Source organism: Pseudopipra pipra, chromosome 7, assembly GCF_036250125.1.
Source record: "Pseudopipra pipra isolate bDixPip1 chromosome 7, bDixPip1.hap1, whole genome shotgun sequence".
NCBI lineage: Eukaryota > Metazoa > Chordata > Aves > Passeriformes > Pipridae > Pseudopipra > Pseudopipra pipra.
The window spans coordinates 29,160,495-29,175,170 of record NC_087555.1 but is presented as its reverse complement, the minus strand read 5'-3'; the positions used below and the strand labels follow the sequence as shown (position 1 = coordinate 29,175,170).

At 39.3% G+C, this 14,676-nt stretch overlaps 1 protein-coding gene across 5 annotated transcripts in view; it reads left to right on the top strand.

The window, feature by feature from the left end:
- MYLK (myosin light chain kinase) overlaps positions 1 to 14,676 on the top strand; it is a 200,060-nt gene that overhangs the window by 178,732 nt on the left and 6,652 nt on the right. For all 5 annotated transcript variants that reach the window (XM_064661434.1, XM_064661433.1, XM_064661436.1 and 2 more), the window contains 3 exons: positions 98 to 315; positions 5,754 to 5,877; positions 13,680 to 13,832. In XM_064661434.1, the coding sequence (XP_064517504.1) occupies positions 98 to 315; positions 5,754 to 5,877; positions 13,680 to 13,832 (495 nt within the window). The remainder of the gene's footprint in view (positions 1 to 97; positions 316 to 5,753; positions 5,878 to 13,679; positions 13,833 to 14,676) is intronic.

The following is a 14,676-nucleotide window of genomic DNA, read 5'->3' as shown; positions in this document are numbered from 1 at the left end:
GCAAGCTTGAACTCTCTGTGTTTCTGTAAAAGAAATAGTTTGATTACTCCCCAAATGAAAATGTTGCAAAGTCCTCTTTTTATTCTGTCTCTCCTAGGGTTTCTGGAGGAGAGCTCTTTGAACGCATCATTGATGAAGACTTCGAGCTGACAGAGAGAGAGTGCATTAAATATATGAAGCAGATTTCAGAAGGAGTTCAGTACATTCATAAGCAGGGTATTGTCCACTTGGATTTGAAGCCAGAAAATATTATGTGTGTCAACAAGACTGGTACAAGCATCAAACTCATCGACTTTGGACTTGCAAGAAGATTAGGTAATGACTTCTCTGCCTTTTTCAATATGACTGGGGGAAAGGGGCAGGACAAACAGTAATTCATGCTACCTAATATAGTCTTTCATATATAAAGAGTAAATAATGTTTCCTATAAATAGTTCTGGGTTTAAGAAAAAATAAAAAAGGGAAAAAGAAGGTATTCAAGAGGAGTGTGCAGTGAACTGTATACAAACTACGTGTCTGTTCCTATAGGTAGGGTATCCCTGTAGATTACAGGTAAAATACACAGTAGTGGTAATGCTAACAAATACATTTATTACAGGAAACTATAAATCACTAACTTTCTAACTAAATACTTCATGAATACTACAAAACCTTGAACTTTTTGTAATCACAGGAATTAAGGTGATTTTCTAGAGATCTTTCAGATCTGGATAATTATAGTTGATTTGCATTTACCCATTAGTTTTATCACTTCTTAACTTAAAAAGCAGGATATTGTCATACATGTTAAACATCAGAGGAATTCTATATGGAGCTGTGCAATAGTACTACTTAAAAATAATACAAAGGGGGAAGTACCACTTGACAAGTTCCTCCTCTTCCTAAGCTGCTTTTAGCAGCTTTCTATCATTCATTTTGGTCTAAGATTCCAACATGCTTTGCATCTTGAAAGCCAAAGACCTTCAACGGTTCTTGTCTTCACATTGTTCAGTATTAGTTCAGCTCTAAAAAGCAGCCCTCCAGTTGTGCTTCCAGTGTTAGTGATCAGCACACACTGATATTTTTTAATCTTGTATTTTCACAAAAGAAAAAAATATTCCAAGAATTAAAAGGAACAAAAATAATTTATGAACCTGTTACTGGGAGAGCTGAGATTTGTGGCTCTACTGAGAATAATTGATTGGGACAACTCATATGAATTCTTGCTCTCTATATAAGGGGTCCACAGCTAGATTCCTACTTGCAATCTTTTGTCTTCCTTTTTAAACAAAATTATTTTTAATACTTATTAAAAATAGAACAATGTTTTTTGGAAGAGTGCAGTTTGGAATTACTACCACCTGGTTTTTGTTATCTGCCTAAATGCTGCTCATCCTAGTTCTTTTGACACTTAAGTAACAGACTACTGCATTCCCAAGAATATAATTTTACTAAAACAAACAAAAAATACTTTTTTAAACGAATGGGGGAAAACAAATCCATTCTTCAGAATTTTACATGATGTTCAGCTCCAAAAGTGTATTACATGAATCTTGGTCACACGGACACTGTTAACTCAAAGATATTTATTTTATTTATTAAAAAAAGAAATCAATGCCATTTATGTTCATTCACTAGAATGGATCCAATGGTGTTCTAGGAACATGAACTGGATTTTGTTCTTATTGAGGAAACAGATAAACTGTTAACTAAGTTCCAGTGCTGATGTTTTGGTTATCAGAGGTGTGTGAAAGATTTCAGCCCATGATGTTCCAGCTGTCAGCCTGAAAACTATACATTTATTGCTGCACCGAGTGGATTTCATCAACAAGAGATACAATGTAAACACAGAATGGCCTTTTAATAGAAACTTCTTCAACTACTTTTAACTTCAGGCCACAGTTAAACTGACATTTAGCAAACAGAAGATCCTATTTTCAGTAGCCTGTTCATATCCATCAGCTTTTCCATTTTTCTGGTAATCTTGTGGCATCACAGTGCATTGCCTGGCTGACACCAGCCTGTGAGCTGCTGCAGTCGTACCGTGTGTAGCAAATCTCTAAACTCCAGATAACTTTCCGTGATGTAGAAGGATGAGAGCTATGGGCAGTGATGCTGACTTTGATTTTACAATGCTGTATGGCTTAGTATGTTGCTAATTCTTGCCAAATGCCACTATAGGTATTTGCTATTCATCAGCTGCTGTTCTGGATAACTCCGCTGTGTGTGGCATTTCCCTAGGAAGGGAAAGTGCCCTTCCATTTCATGCCCATAAAGCAGAAGCACTCTGTTCGTTGGGAAGACAATTGTAACAGTTTGGTTGAGATGATTTCCAAAAGCAGAAAACAACTTTTGCTGTTTCATTTACTTGCAAAAATTGCTAAAAATGATTTTCACTAATGGCTGCTTCTTGTCAATTGTCTTATGTGGTGCACTGAGGGCACTTGTGCTCCTTCAAACTTTGTGATTTTGAAACTGGTCGTCAAAGTCACTTTGGCATTGATAGATGTGGGACTGGAGCCCTCATACTACGGACCTGACTCTGACTGAGCAGAAACTGCTCAACCAAGGGATTGCTGAAGGGAGCAATGGCTGACTCTGCACTTCAGGTTCTGAGATTTACTTTTAACTTTTTGTAACCAGTGCAAACTAATGCCTCTAAATATTCATTGTTTTGATCAGTTTTAAAGATATTAAGATCAGTTCCTTCTGCAGTCATCTTCTGCAGCTAATTAGTTCTCCTGCACTGTCAGGAAATACCAAAGCTGCAGTGGGATATTTTCCTGACCTTTTTTGGTGTGCTGAGGAAGACATGTAGAAAATTGTTTAAGATAAACCTCTTGAGGAGAAAGGCGAATGATTTTTGAGTACTGTAAAGATTTTTTTTTTTAATCAGTTGATTATACACAGTGTCAGCAACAGTTTCCAATTAGCTTGTCAGCTTTCTATCTGAATTAAGGGATCTCCAAACACAGATCCTACTTGTGTACTAAGCTTGTAAACAACTGGGTAAAGATTTGACATATTATTGCATAGAAAAGATCTTATTCTTTTCCTTTCTTTTTCCTTTTATACACAGAAAATGCTGTATCAGTTGTTTCGCACTTTATGCTTGCACTCAAATGCCATGTTTTCAAAAAAACCCCCACATTTCTCTGATGTATGGACAGTGCATTTCATACACCAGACTTTTGCATACACAGTGGCTCATGGTAGTTTACACAGTGCGCAGAAAAGCCTCCAAACTTGGATGTGAAAATCTGAGCCTGAGATTTGGACAACCATGATTAGGCTTTTGGAAAACAGGTTCATTGTCATAAATTTCAGTAACTTTTCATGAAGACAGTTCGAAAAAAAATGTAGGTGCTGACTTTAAAAAGAAGTCAAATGGAAAAATGGGATCTTGGGCTTCTCATTTGCACTTGAAAAAGGAAGGGTGATCTCTCCGTCCTCATGGCCACTGTGAAGAAGACATTGCCCTTCTTCTGAGCTAAGTCACTTCAGATTGGATACTAGAAAAAGGATCTTATTTTTTGGGATGAGAAAACTCTGGTTATGTGACTGTTGTGGAATAGTTTTTGAATGTGCTTTTTAAAGGCTAGTCAGAGATCTGGCAGGAGGGTCTTGATGTTGGTGAACTTGCATGGGAGGATATGGGTGACTTCCTGCAGCTGCTCCCAGGCATTCTTCTGTCTGTGTGTCTCTGGAAATGGGTACTCCCTGCATGGAGGGGTCTCTGAAAACAGGGAAAACATGTGACAATAAGGCTTCTGCAATTAGTTTACTATAACCATACTTAAGCAGAGCAAAAAGGGTTTCACGGAATTTAAATTTAAATGTGAAACAGGCGTGACCGTGAGTGAATTGCTGCAGTAGTGCTTAAAAGTTGCCTTAAGCACAGTGTTAAATCTTTAGGCAAGTTATTGACCCCATATATCCTTCGGATTTCATTTGGTAAATTGGGGATTTCCACACCTCAAAAGACCACTACCTTAGGTGTTTGATTACATTTAATGAAATGCCTTAAGAGCTTTCAATGGAGGTGAGTGTGGGAGTGGAGTCAGTGCTGAGATCAGCGTTTCTGTTGCAAAACCTGGTAAAGTAGGTTCTGGTAAATAAAAATATTCTATTAAGATTCAGTGTTGCGGACAATTCACTTCTATTGTAGTCTTCTCAAAACTTTTGATTTGCTGTTGTTTGGGGTTTTTTTAAGCTTTTCTCTTGATTATAGAGCTGCAAATATCTGTACTCATGGTAACCTTAACAGGAGCAGGATTGGACTCTGCTACATCTGTTTTCCTTCCCATCCATATCTGTTTTGTTTAGATGGTAATCTCTTTGGGAGAGCAATGGTCCCCTACTAGGGCATTCTGCTGTGCCTAATCTGGATGCTACTCTTGCACAAAAGATAAACATAATGCAATGAATCTCACTGAAGGCAGATACTGATTGCTCAGGCACATGTGCAGACTGGACAAGAGTTTCTTGACCTAAATCCAAGCCTGTTTCAAGTCATAAACGATTTATTTTCTGACATTTTTATATTTTTATAATACAATTCTTTTATTGGGATGTGGGTTTTTTCCCCCAGTCGCTAATCTATTCCTTAGTTTTCTTCCTTCTTCATCTTGCTTGTTCTTTTCTTCTTCCATCCTATTTAGAATGAGCATTGATGAAAATGAGCCCATTGAGTTTGCCTAACAATTTCTAACTCAGTGACTTACATTGTGTTTCACACTATGACTAGAAGTCACACGTATCACTCAGTTGCACATTGGCAGAATAAACTGGCAGTACTATGTTATGAACAGGTTGTTCTTCTACCTTCACCACTGTATTTTCCAGTGGAGCAATACTGGTGGGCCAGCACAGGAAAAATGACAAGCGAGTTCACATGTCTCATGACCTTATTCTTTCAGCTCATACTGGTAGCAGGTGCTTCATTGTAGATAATTTTAAAAGCATCCACACTGTGTTTAGGCAGAGACAAATGTGGAACACCTGTGCTACAGGCCAGCTGAATAAAAGGTTGGAGCAGATGATGACTGAAGGCTGATGATTTGTGCTTCCCCTTCACCACTTTGGATCTCCACAGGTGTGGTTGTAGGCAAGACTAGTTTTGAGAGCATGCCCAAGTCCAGCTTTACTGAGAGGCAGTGATCTGACAGACGATCATCATCTGTTTCCTTTCTTGTTTCACTGCTGGCCGGTGCCACTTCGAATTTCAGAGACATGCAACCCACTATTGATTTTCTTTCCTATTTACGCTAGAAAAAATGTGTTGGATTGAAATAGTTATTTCTTGTTATTATAATTTTACAACTACTGGTTCTTTTTACCACAACACACAGGGCCCTTACCTGTGATAAGTCTTGGATAATTTGTGAAAACTTTAACTTCTGTCTAACACTGGATTCCTGCAATCCTCTTGTGAAACTGCTAAGGGGATGGAGGCTCAAACACTTTTGTACTTGAGACATCCAAATGTGAATTAAACAGTGACACTTTTCCTCTTTCTTAGACTTGGTCTAAGAAAGCTTCTTGCAATAGGAACCTTCTTATGTGATTGTACAGTGCTATATGCTTGAGGATGCTTAATAAATAAATCTTTATTTCTATACATGTATCAGCTAAGAAAATAGCAGTTCAGCAGTTCTGATAAGGATCTTTTAAAGAAATCACAAATATAAGGGCAAAACTGTTTTTCCTGTTACTGGAGAATAACTGGTTTTAAAAATCTGCATGTTAATGGTTTTCTCTTTTATTCTTCACAGAAAATGCAGGTTCTCTGAAAGTTCTCTTTGGGACACCTGAGTTTGTGGCTCCAGAAGTTATAAACTATGAACCTATTGGATATGAAACAGATATGTGGAGTATAGGAGTTATCTGCTACATTTTGTGAGTACCTTTGCTATTTTTAACACGAATTCTGTCAGTTGCTGAACATACAAAATTTTCATCAGCTTCTGAAGTTTTCTCCAATTTTCAGGCTTTTTCTATTCTAATTACCAGCTCTGGCATGTTTAATAAAAGCTCTGTGTTCTCTGAAGGGTGCAATGGGTAAACTGCAGAACTGGCAGTTTGGGAAGTTCAGCCATTTAGTGTTGTACTTCTCACATCACAAACCGGCAACACTTCATTTAAAAACACAATGCGACAGTATTTTATTATTAACTTTAAACTATTTTTCCCTTCCAGATATTAAAGAAAAATGTTTGGGGATGCACTAATAACCATTAATTTCCATTCTTTTATTACAAGAGAGTAAATTTTTGTGAAACTTTGGGGTCTTGTGGGACACACTTAAGTATCCCAGCGTTACCATATCTGTTCAGAGTGCATTTTAATTTATTACTGAGCACAAACCACTGGATAAATAAGTTTTATAAGCAGCATGAATTGAGCTTGTGGAAGCATTTTAGAGGATGGTTAGCTACAGCTCTTGGTTACACATTTCAGTATTAGATTTGATTTTTATATATGATTTGATAACACGTGCTTATGAACATCAGTGAGTCTAGAGAAATGTATATGGGAACAGCATCTCCATGCCTAGAACAGCACACTTGCTGTTCTTCCTCCCACTGTGACTGTACATATTTGATGCCATATAAACAAGTGTAAAGAAAAGCTCAGCTTGGAGCATAGCTCTTTCTTCCTCACTCCAGCTTCAGCAGTAAGTAAACAGAAGACCTGCTTTGCACTAATTCTTTTAAAAGGCTCCTCTCCATGCCCTTCTCCTTTAATAAAAGAGTCTCCACTGCCCTGGCTACCCTGCTCCTTGACACCTGGCAATGTACAGTTGTTTGCCTCATCTTTCCTTGGTCTTTCTGTGTTCCTGCTTACTTCAGGAGCCTGTACTTGTTCTCACACTCTTCTCATTTCCGAACTAAGCAACATAATTCCCTTACATGTCCTGTGCAAAAGCTACTACATCAACTCTCTCTTACTCCCAGCGAAGACTCTGAATATTTCTGTTATCTTCTGTTTCTTATGTGAAGTGTGCTACACTCTTCAAGGTCACTTTGTTCTGCCAGTTTATTTACAGGACTTTTATTTTCCATTCACTTCCAGCACTTCTTTCTAGATCTTGAAAGCTCGTTTGGATCATTCTGTAGTTCAAATAATGTAGACCACACAGGCAGCACTCGGAAGACAAATTAATGCATTTCTCTAGCTTTTGAGGTCTCCTGATCTGCAGGCTCCTGGAAGGCAGGATGGCGATTCCGGGCACATCCATGGAGCCCAGCACTCCCTCAGTGCTGCAGTGCCCTCTGGAGGCCTCCTGCACCCTGGGGAGGGGAGCTCTGGCCGCAGCGTTACCCGCCCTTTTGGGGAGTTCCGCGTCTTTTGCTGGCATTTGTTAATAAAGTGTGTGACGAGTTTCCGTGTGTTCCCCGTACAGGCAGCGACAGACAAGCAAGGCACAAATCGGTGCTGGCAGTGGTGTGTTCCTAAGGCATGGAGCCAGGGCTGCTGCTCCTGTACAGTCCGTGCTGGGGAACACCGGCATCATCTAAGTAGACAAAGCAAAGGGAGCAGGTGAAACAGGTGGAGAAAAGGTGAAATGTCTTGCCAAACACTATGCCAGCACTGGCAGAACTGCTTTTTCCCAGTTTCTCTGTGCCACCAGAAGCAAGATATTTGGATGCTGTACCACCCAGCTGATGGGGTTGGGGTGCTGTTACACTTGACGCAGCTGACCTGATATGCCTTGTGAAATATATTAAGAAATTACTTGTTTGCTGAGGTGTATTTAAGCTCATTTAACCGTTCATGAGGGGAAAACTACATTACCCAAACATAACGAAAATCTTTTTTTTCGATGCATAGCTATTGCCACAATAGTGATTAGCAGTAATAATCAGCTTTTGTCTTTCTTGCCATAAGAATAATGTAATAGAAGTTAGGGAAGACCTGTGACTCATCACTTGGACTTTCCCTCTCCACCCCAGAGTGACAGGTTCCTGATCTGTCTTAACTTTCTTAAAGCCCAGCTATTTTTACAGACTCAGAGCTATGAGCCATTATCTAAAATGGACCATCACATCATCATTGTAGAATGCAAATAAAAGTCATTGAGAACTGCATATCTCTCTACTTGTAGCTCTGCTTTCCTGTTTTGATTGTAAGCTCAGAACCGCCAAATCTCATGCACCAAGTGTAAGACTCGCTCATTTATTGTCTGCCTCATGTACCATCACTGTGCTTGTAACTTGGCATTTGCACCGTCTCTCCCTGCCATGGTGAGTGGGGTCATGAAGGCAGAGGCGAGTGCTGCAGCAGCACTGCACTCGAGGGCAGGTCTGCTACAGGCAGCTGATGGCCCAAGGCTGCTGTGTCCACCACCTGATCTAAGTGAAGCAGCAGGGAGCACCTACTGCATGACTTGACATAACATCTCTTTTAAGGTAGGATTCCAGAGTGCTGAGAGACCTGTAACCTGCCTAGAAAGTGCCTGTGTTTCCATGATGTGCTGCACAACAGTGAATACAAACCGGGGTTAGCAAAGAGCTGCTAAAGAGATCTCTGAGTGAAGGGTCTTCCCTGCAGAAGAATAAATAGGATGTAATCTTCAGTAGGAAGCAGGGTGACAGCACTTCTGACGAAACCCTGCAGCAAACCCCCTCTCCAGTCCCTCTGCTATGCAGGCATAAGTACAGATATCACACTCCCTGTTGGGATCTGCATCTGTCTTCCTTATGGCATGACTGACTTAATTCCATCCTGCAGTTCATGGGTTCCCTTTCCACATTTCTAAGCTATACATTAAATCCTTTAAATCTTCCTGGATAACTTATTCAGTCCTGTCTCTTCATCTGTCTTTGTTCTTCCTTAAATTTCCCTGTTTGTATTCTCCACTTTAAGTTTTTTTATATTCCACTTTTATCTTGTTCTCTGTCCTGTTCTGTATCACAGTAGTGTCCCACATACTTAAGTTGATCTATTGCCTTAGAAATAACAGGCCACAAATATTATAGCTTCTGTATATCATCTCCATTTATGTCTATTTCAGAATTTCTTTTTGCATTTACATTAACCTTTATCTAATGAAGGTTAAACCTCCTGAATTCTTTCCAGCTCTTTCTGGAAAGAATTCATTCTTCTAGGCATTGCTGAATTTGCTTATTGGGTTTTTTTCTATTTCTAGTTCTTTTCTGATGGATAGTAAGTGTTTTCAATCTTTAGTAATCTGAAACAATTTCTAAATTCTATCTTTATTTCAAACCAATTTTAAGTCTAAGCTTTCAGCACTGCATGTACATACATTGAATGTGGATAGCCCTTTTCCTTCTGGCTCCACAGAATCTGATTAGTTTCAGGGAGGAATTGGCTGTGGCTGATTCAAACCTCTGCTTGCTTTCCAGTAGCTCTTCTCACTTTATCAGTGCCAGGCAGTGTATCTTTGCAGCATAGCTGATCTCTGTCAATTAATATTTTTTAATGTACTGTATCTTAGGCTGTATTTTAATATCACATTTGATCTTGCTGTACACTCTTCTCCTTCAGCACCTTCCTAATTGCACTCACCCTGATTCTTCAAACATTCATTCCCTTTCCTTTTTATCCATTGTGTTGTTCATCACTGCTGTTATTCCTGCCTTGTTTGGCAGTTCGGGTTGGTTGAAAGATCTTTCGGCATCGTTCATCTTTTGGGTGTGCTGACTTGGAACTTCAATAGGGCAAGACACAATACTGGCTTACACTCAGCCCCATGTTGTATCAAAAATTTATGCCTCCTTAATATAAAGAGGAAAGAACACTCCTTGTTCTTTCCTTAAAGCAATTTAGGAAGGCCTTAATGTCAAGACAGTACTGCTCAAAAGAAAATGTTTTATTTGTTCCGTAGCAAATTGTGGTTCCTCAGTAATCCACTGGGCATGTGAAACAAGGATGAGAACAGCATAACACCCTTGCTTCAGCAGTGAGCTTTCTTCTTTTCATGGGTTTAGTGGTCTCTTCTCCTGGAGACAACCAGTGTGGGAGTCAGTCAGTGCTCAGCTAAGGAAAAAGTGGTGTTGTCCCATGGATGTGTGTTCCCCACAAAGTAGCCTGACACTATTTATTTGTTTTATTGCACTTGTAAAAGAATGAAATTACTACATGATCTCCAGGCTGCAGGCGTTATGTGCTTATTTGACGTGCCGTGCACAGGTTTATCAGAAGCAGATACTACTTTCCATACTGAGATGGGTTACTTTTTTTTGCACTGCTAATGCAAGGCAAGGACTGTGAGGAGGAGCTCATTGCCAGCAGTCCCAGTCAGCTGCTGCTGCAAGCTCTGCCTGCAGAGTAATGCTCAGAGTCTGACATTTTGGGACAAGCAGCAAAGTCATCTTCCTTGGATTAGTGGGAGTCTTAATGCAAAGATCTCCAGTTGAAATGCTGTGGTGTTTGTTACACAGGCACAGAGACTCGTGTCCACACTGGACCCTTTTGATCTTAACATTTCTAAGTCTGCACTCAGAGCTTTGTTACAACAGACCAATAAACGTTAAGGAACTTCTACAGGATAAAATATATTTCTTCTTTATTTAGAAGTGGAAACTCTGAAAGATTTTCTAAACAAATAGTTCTTAACATGCCAGGAAGATGCCTGGTTGAGTGGCTGGAAGAATGTTTTCAGTAAACAACCTGCTGCTTGTCTAACAGTAACTTCGCAGTGTAAGCACAGAGTTAATTTTCTAGCGCAGTAGCTCATCTTTATCACTTAAGCATTCCAAAAAGAAATTGTTTCCATTAACTGTCAAAAGAGTTGCTGGGCCATTATTACTTTAAATGGCTATTAAGAAATGAACAGCCAAAACTTCAGTCAGTGAAATCTCTGCTAAAGATAAGAATTTCTGGTTGTAATTACATTAGTTGCTGGATTTTGTTTTCTGACTATGGACAAGGATCTAGTTCTCCTTAGAAGTATTTCCACAACAATGCAACTGATTCAGAGTGTAAAACTGTAGTAGAGAGAGAAATTTATTTTAGCTTTATAAATTTTCAACAGCACATTCAGAAAATAGGTTCATTGAAACATTTGAATGGGAACTGTTACACTGGTGTTTGGAAATGACAAAGTGAATGGAGGCTTAACTGCTAACCACCTAGTCATTTACCAAATGCAATCCTACCACAGCGTTTAAGATTTTATCAGATAATTGTCATGCAGTTCTAAAATAAATGAAAAAAAATACAAAAAACCCAACCAAACAAAAAAAATTACAAATAATTAAAGAACTTTAAACTGTGTGTGACATGCAGTATTCCTTTGCCCAGAAATTTAGATTGTCTTTATAAGCACTGCCTCTTATGGCAGTGTGGAGCAGTGGTGTTCCCACATGAAGCAGTGTCTCCGTACCTATAGCAGTCTTTTTAGCATGCAAATGATCTCTCAATAATGCATCTTTAATCTCTGGAAATAGGCCAAATATTGTCTAATGTAGCACAAGAGCTGCAACAACACTATTTGTGGTAATACTACGCAAAGGTCACCTTTGCCATACTTCAATCAAGTATTGAAGGGAAATGGGATTGTTATTGCTCTGGCTGCCCAAGTGTGTCCTCTGGAAGCTTAACTGGATGCAGACGTGCATCTCCTCTATTGTCAGTGAATTAAAAAAATACTTCACAGACCTGTCATTGTCTAAGCCACTGAATTGGCTGAGGGATTATTGTACTTACTACAAAGTCAAAAAAGAGACAACTTTGCACTGAAATCAGAAGTGCAGTCTGCATGAGATTTTTGCACTTTCTAAAGTTACGGACAAAAATGACATTGCCATAAATAAGAAAATGCTTAGCTCTTGGAGTGGAGGTAGGCTTAAGGCCCCGCAGGAACGCTTTGTGGATTCCAGGACAGAGATTTCGATTGCTGGCTGTGAGGGCAGAGCAGAGCCTCTCACTGCGCCACAGCTGTGCCAGCTCTGCAGTGCTGTCAGACACAAACCTTCCCTCTTCCAGTAAAGTAAGTGTCAAACACAGAGAACAGTCATGGTAAAGTTAGTTTATATGAGCATTTTTTGCATGTCAGTCTTTCAGCTTTCAGTAACTTGTGACTGTTATATCTTCATAAATAGGTTTATGCCACCTTACACATTTACAAAATCATGCTTCACTGTTGCATTTGAATGCACCCCATATAATGGAAAGTAAGACACTAAATACATTCTGTTCTGATTTACCTTGTTCTGCCTGAGAATAAACAAACCTTTTATCTTCATCTCATGTATTATTACTAACAAGTTTCTGAAGTATACACATAAGATTCTGGAGTCTGCTGTACTGCACACAACTTCCAGAAATGGTAAAAGACTTAGTATCTGCTCTGTCTGAGACTTCAAAGAGTGTGTGTTTCTGCTTTGCTTATAGAAATAAAATCCTTAAGAACAAATTCCAAATCAGATTTTGAATGTAGTTAGAGGCAAAAAAAGGAAGAAAAATAACTTTGAAGGGGGAGATCATTCTATATTATTAATCTTATAGCTCACTTTATTTGACCCCAGTCTTTTTTTCTACCAGTCTGTTCTGTGATATTCAGTGGCATCACAGTATTCATATAGTGTGATATCTATATAGTATTTTCAGAACCCTAATAAGTTATTTTTCCATATTTAAAAGAAATTATTGTTGAAATGTAACTGGTTGTTTTAACTGGTTAACACAATTGTACAGAGAAAGCAAATGAAGTCTGTAAAATTTCATGAAGAATAGATTATTCAGTAAATTGTGTGCCAGGAAGACCAGAAAAACCGATTAACTTGTAGTTCTAAGGAATAAGCAACCTTTCACCTGAAAGTTTTTACTGAAAGTGCGATATAGAGGCATCAAAGGTATCCAGATTCACAAAGGCATAGTATAATAAAGGATAATGCTCCACTGGAGAAAAATACTCTGCAAAAATGACACCATGATGTTCTGTAATTGCCTTTCACCGACAATTTATCAGTTATGTTGAGTAAAAAGCCTTGGAAGCTCAAGTAGGTGATAGGAGAGCATTATTTCCATTTCATGCATCATCATGATTGACTGAGAACATAAAGACCAAATTACTTTTGGATGCATCTGCATAACTCCACAGCCTGCAGTGATGTAGCACTGTTTTATCTGTCTATATAATTCAGGGTGGGTTTGTTTACAAAATAGCCCTGTGGATTTCATGATTTCATTGTGCATCTTTCTTCTTGGGCTCTCTCTGCAGGAGTCAATGGAACAAAATGTACAAAAAAACCTTGGTTTGACAGTAAAGACAGCAAAGTCACTCTGAAACTAGATGATATCCAGAGGTCCCTTCCACCCTAATAATTCTGTAATTCTGCGAAAGTGCCAGGAAAGAAAAAAAAAGATATTCAACTGAATTTGATGTGAAAGTTTCAGGATTACTTATGTAGGACTAGACAAGTCATTTAACAAAATAGTATGCTCCAATTTCACCTAATTCTAGTTCTCCTCAAAAATGTCTTGGGGAAAAGAGAAACAAGAAAAATGTGCCTTTCAGTTTTGCTGACAAAATTCTAGTTTCCTTCCCATAAGACTAGTTAGCTTTGAGTCCTTCTCTTTTTTTTTTTTTTGTTATGTTTTTAAAGGGAGCTTTTATTGATAAAGAGCTGCTGAGTATAGGAGATGTCACACCATTTTAACTCACTCCTGCAATCATTCGCGAATTGACACGGCTAGTTTTGTACCTGTCTGCCTGTCTGTTCTACCCCCAGGGTCAGCGGGCTTTCTCCTTTCATGGGTGACAACGACAACGAAACCCTCGCCAACGTCACCTCAGCAACGTGGGACTTCGATGATGAGGCTTTTGATGAAATCTCTGACGATGCCAAGGACTTTATCAGCAATCTGCTAAAGAAAGACATGAAGTAAAGCTGCTGGACTTGATACACTTTCTGTGTTTACATTTAGCTGAGCTTGTCGCTCGTGTTTCCCCACTGTGAATCTCCACATGGCCGCAGCACCTCCGGCGATACTTTATAAGGAGCTCTGCGTGCCCGCCTGTCTGTGCGTGCGGCGCTCGCTTGTTTTACCGCAGGGAGCAGGGGCTGAATGGAGCACCTGCTTTCAATCGCCGGCTCGTTCTGCTCTTCCCTTCCCTCGGGCAAGATGCACCCTGAGGTTTTGTGTGGCCACCCCGATCTCCTCTGTTTCGTGACACAGATTCCTGCATGACATGTCCTGTCTCGATCTGAATGGGTTGCAATTTTTTGCCATGTGTTGCTTCTAAGTGTGGTACCTCTAAGTAGGGAGCTTTCCTATAAATGCAGTAATTGGGCGAGAAAAAAAAAATCGGAGTTGGAAGCCCTATTTGCAGTAGTGCCTGAACAGAGCAAGGAAAGGAAACATACTTCTTCCAGTGAGTTAGCAATTGGATGGATGGAGAACAGAGGGTTATTTATCTGTGCCCTTGAGCAAAGTGAAGAATGGGTGTGACTTGAGAGATTTGGACATTTCTGGTTTTTTAGATATTCAGGATGGTATTAAGTGGTGGGACAGAGAAATCTCTGTAAGTGAAGGAAAGAAGATCTGGGATGGAGTTCTGCCAGCACGAAGTAGCTGAATCACTGACACTGTGGCTCTGCTCTATGTGTTCCACGCCTAAAACATATGGCTTTTCCTGCTCTGTTTTATAATGTTTTATTAACAGTTAAAATTGCACAGTTTTCTCTCAAAAATATCTACAGAAATTATGAAAGTGAGTTTAAGAAG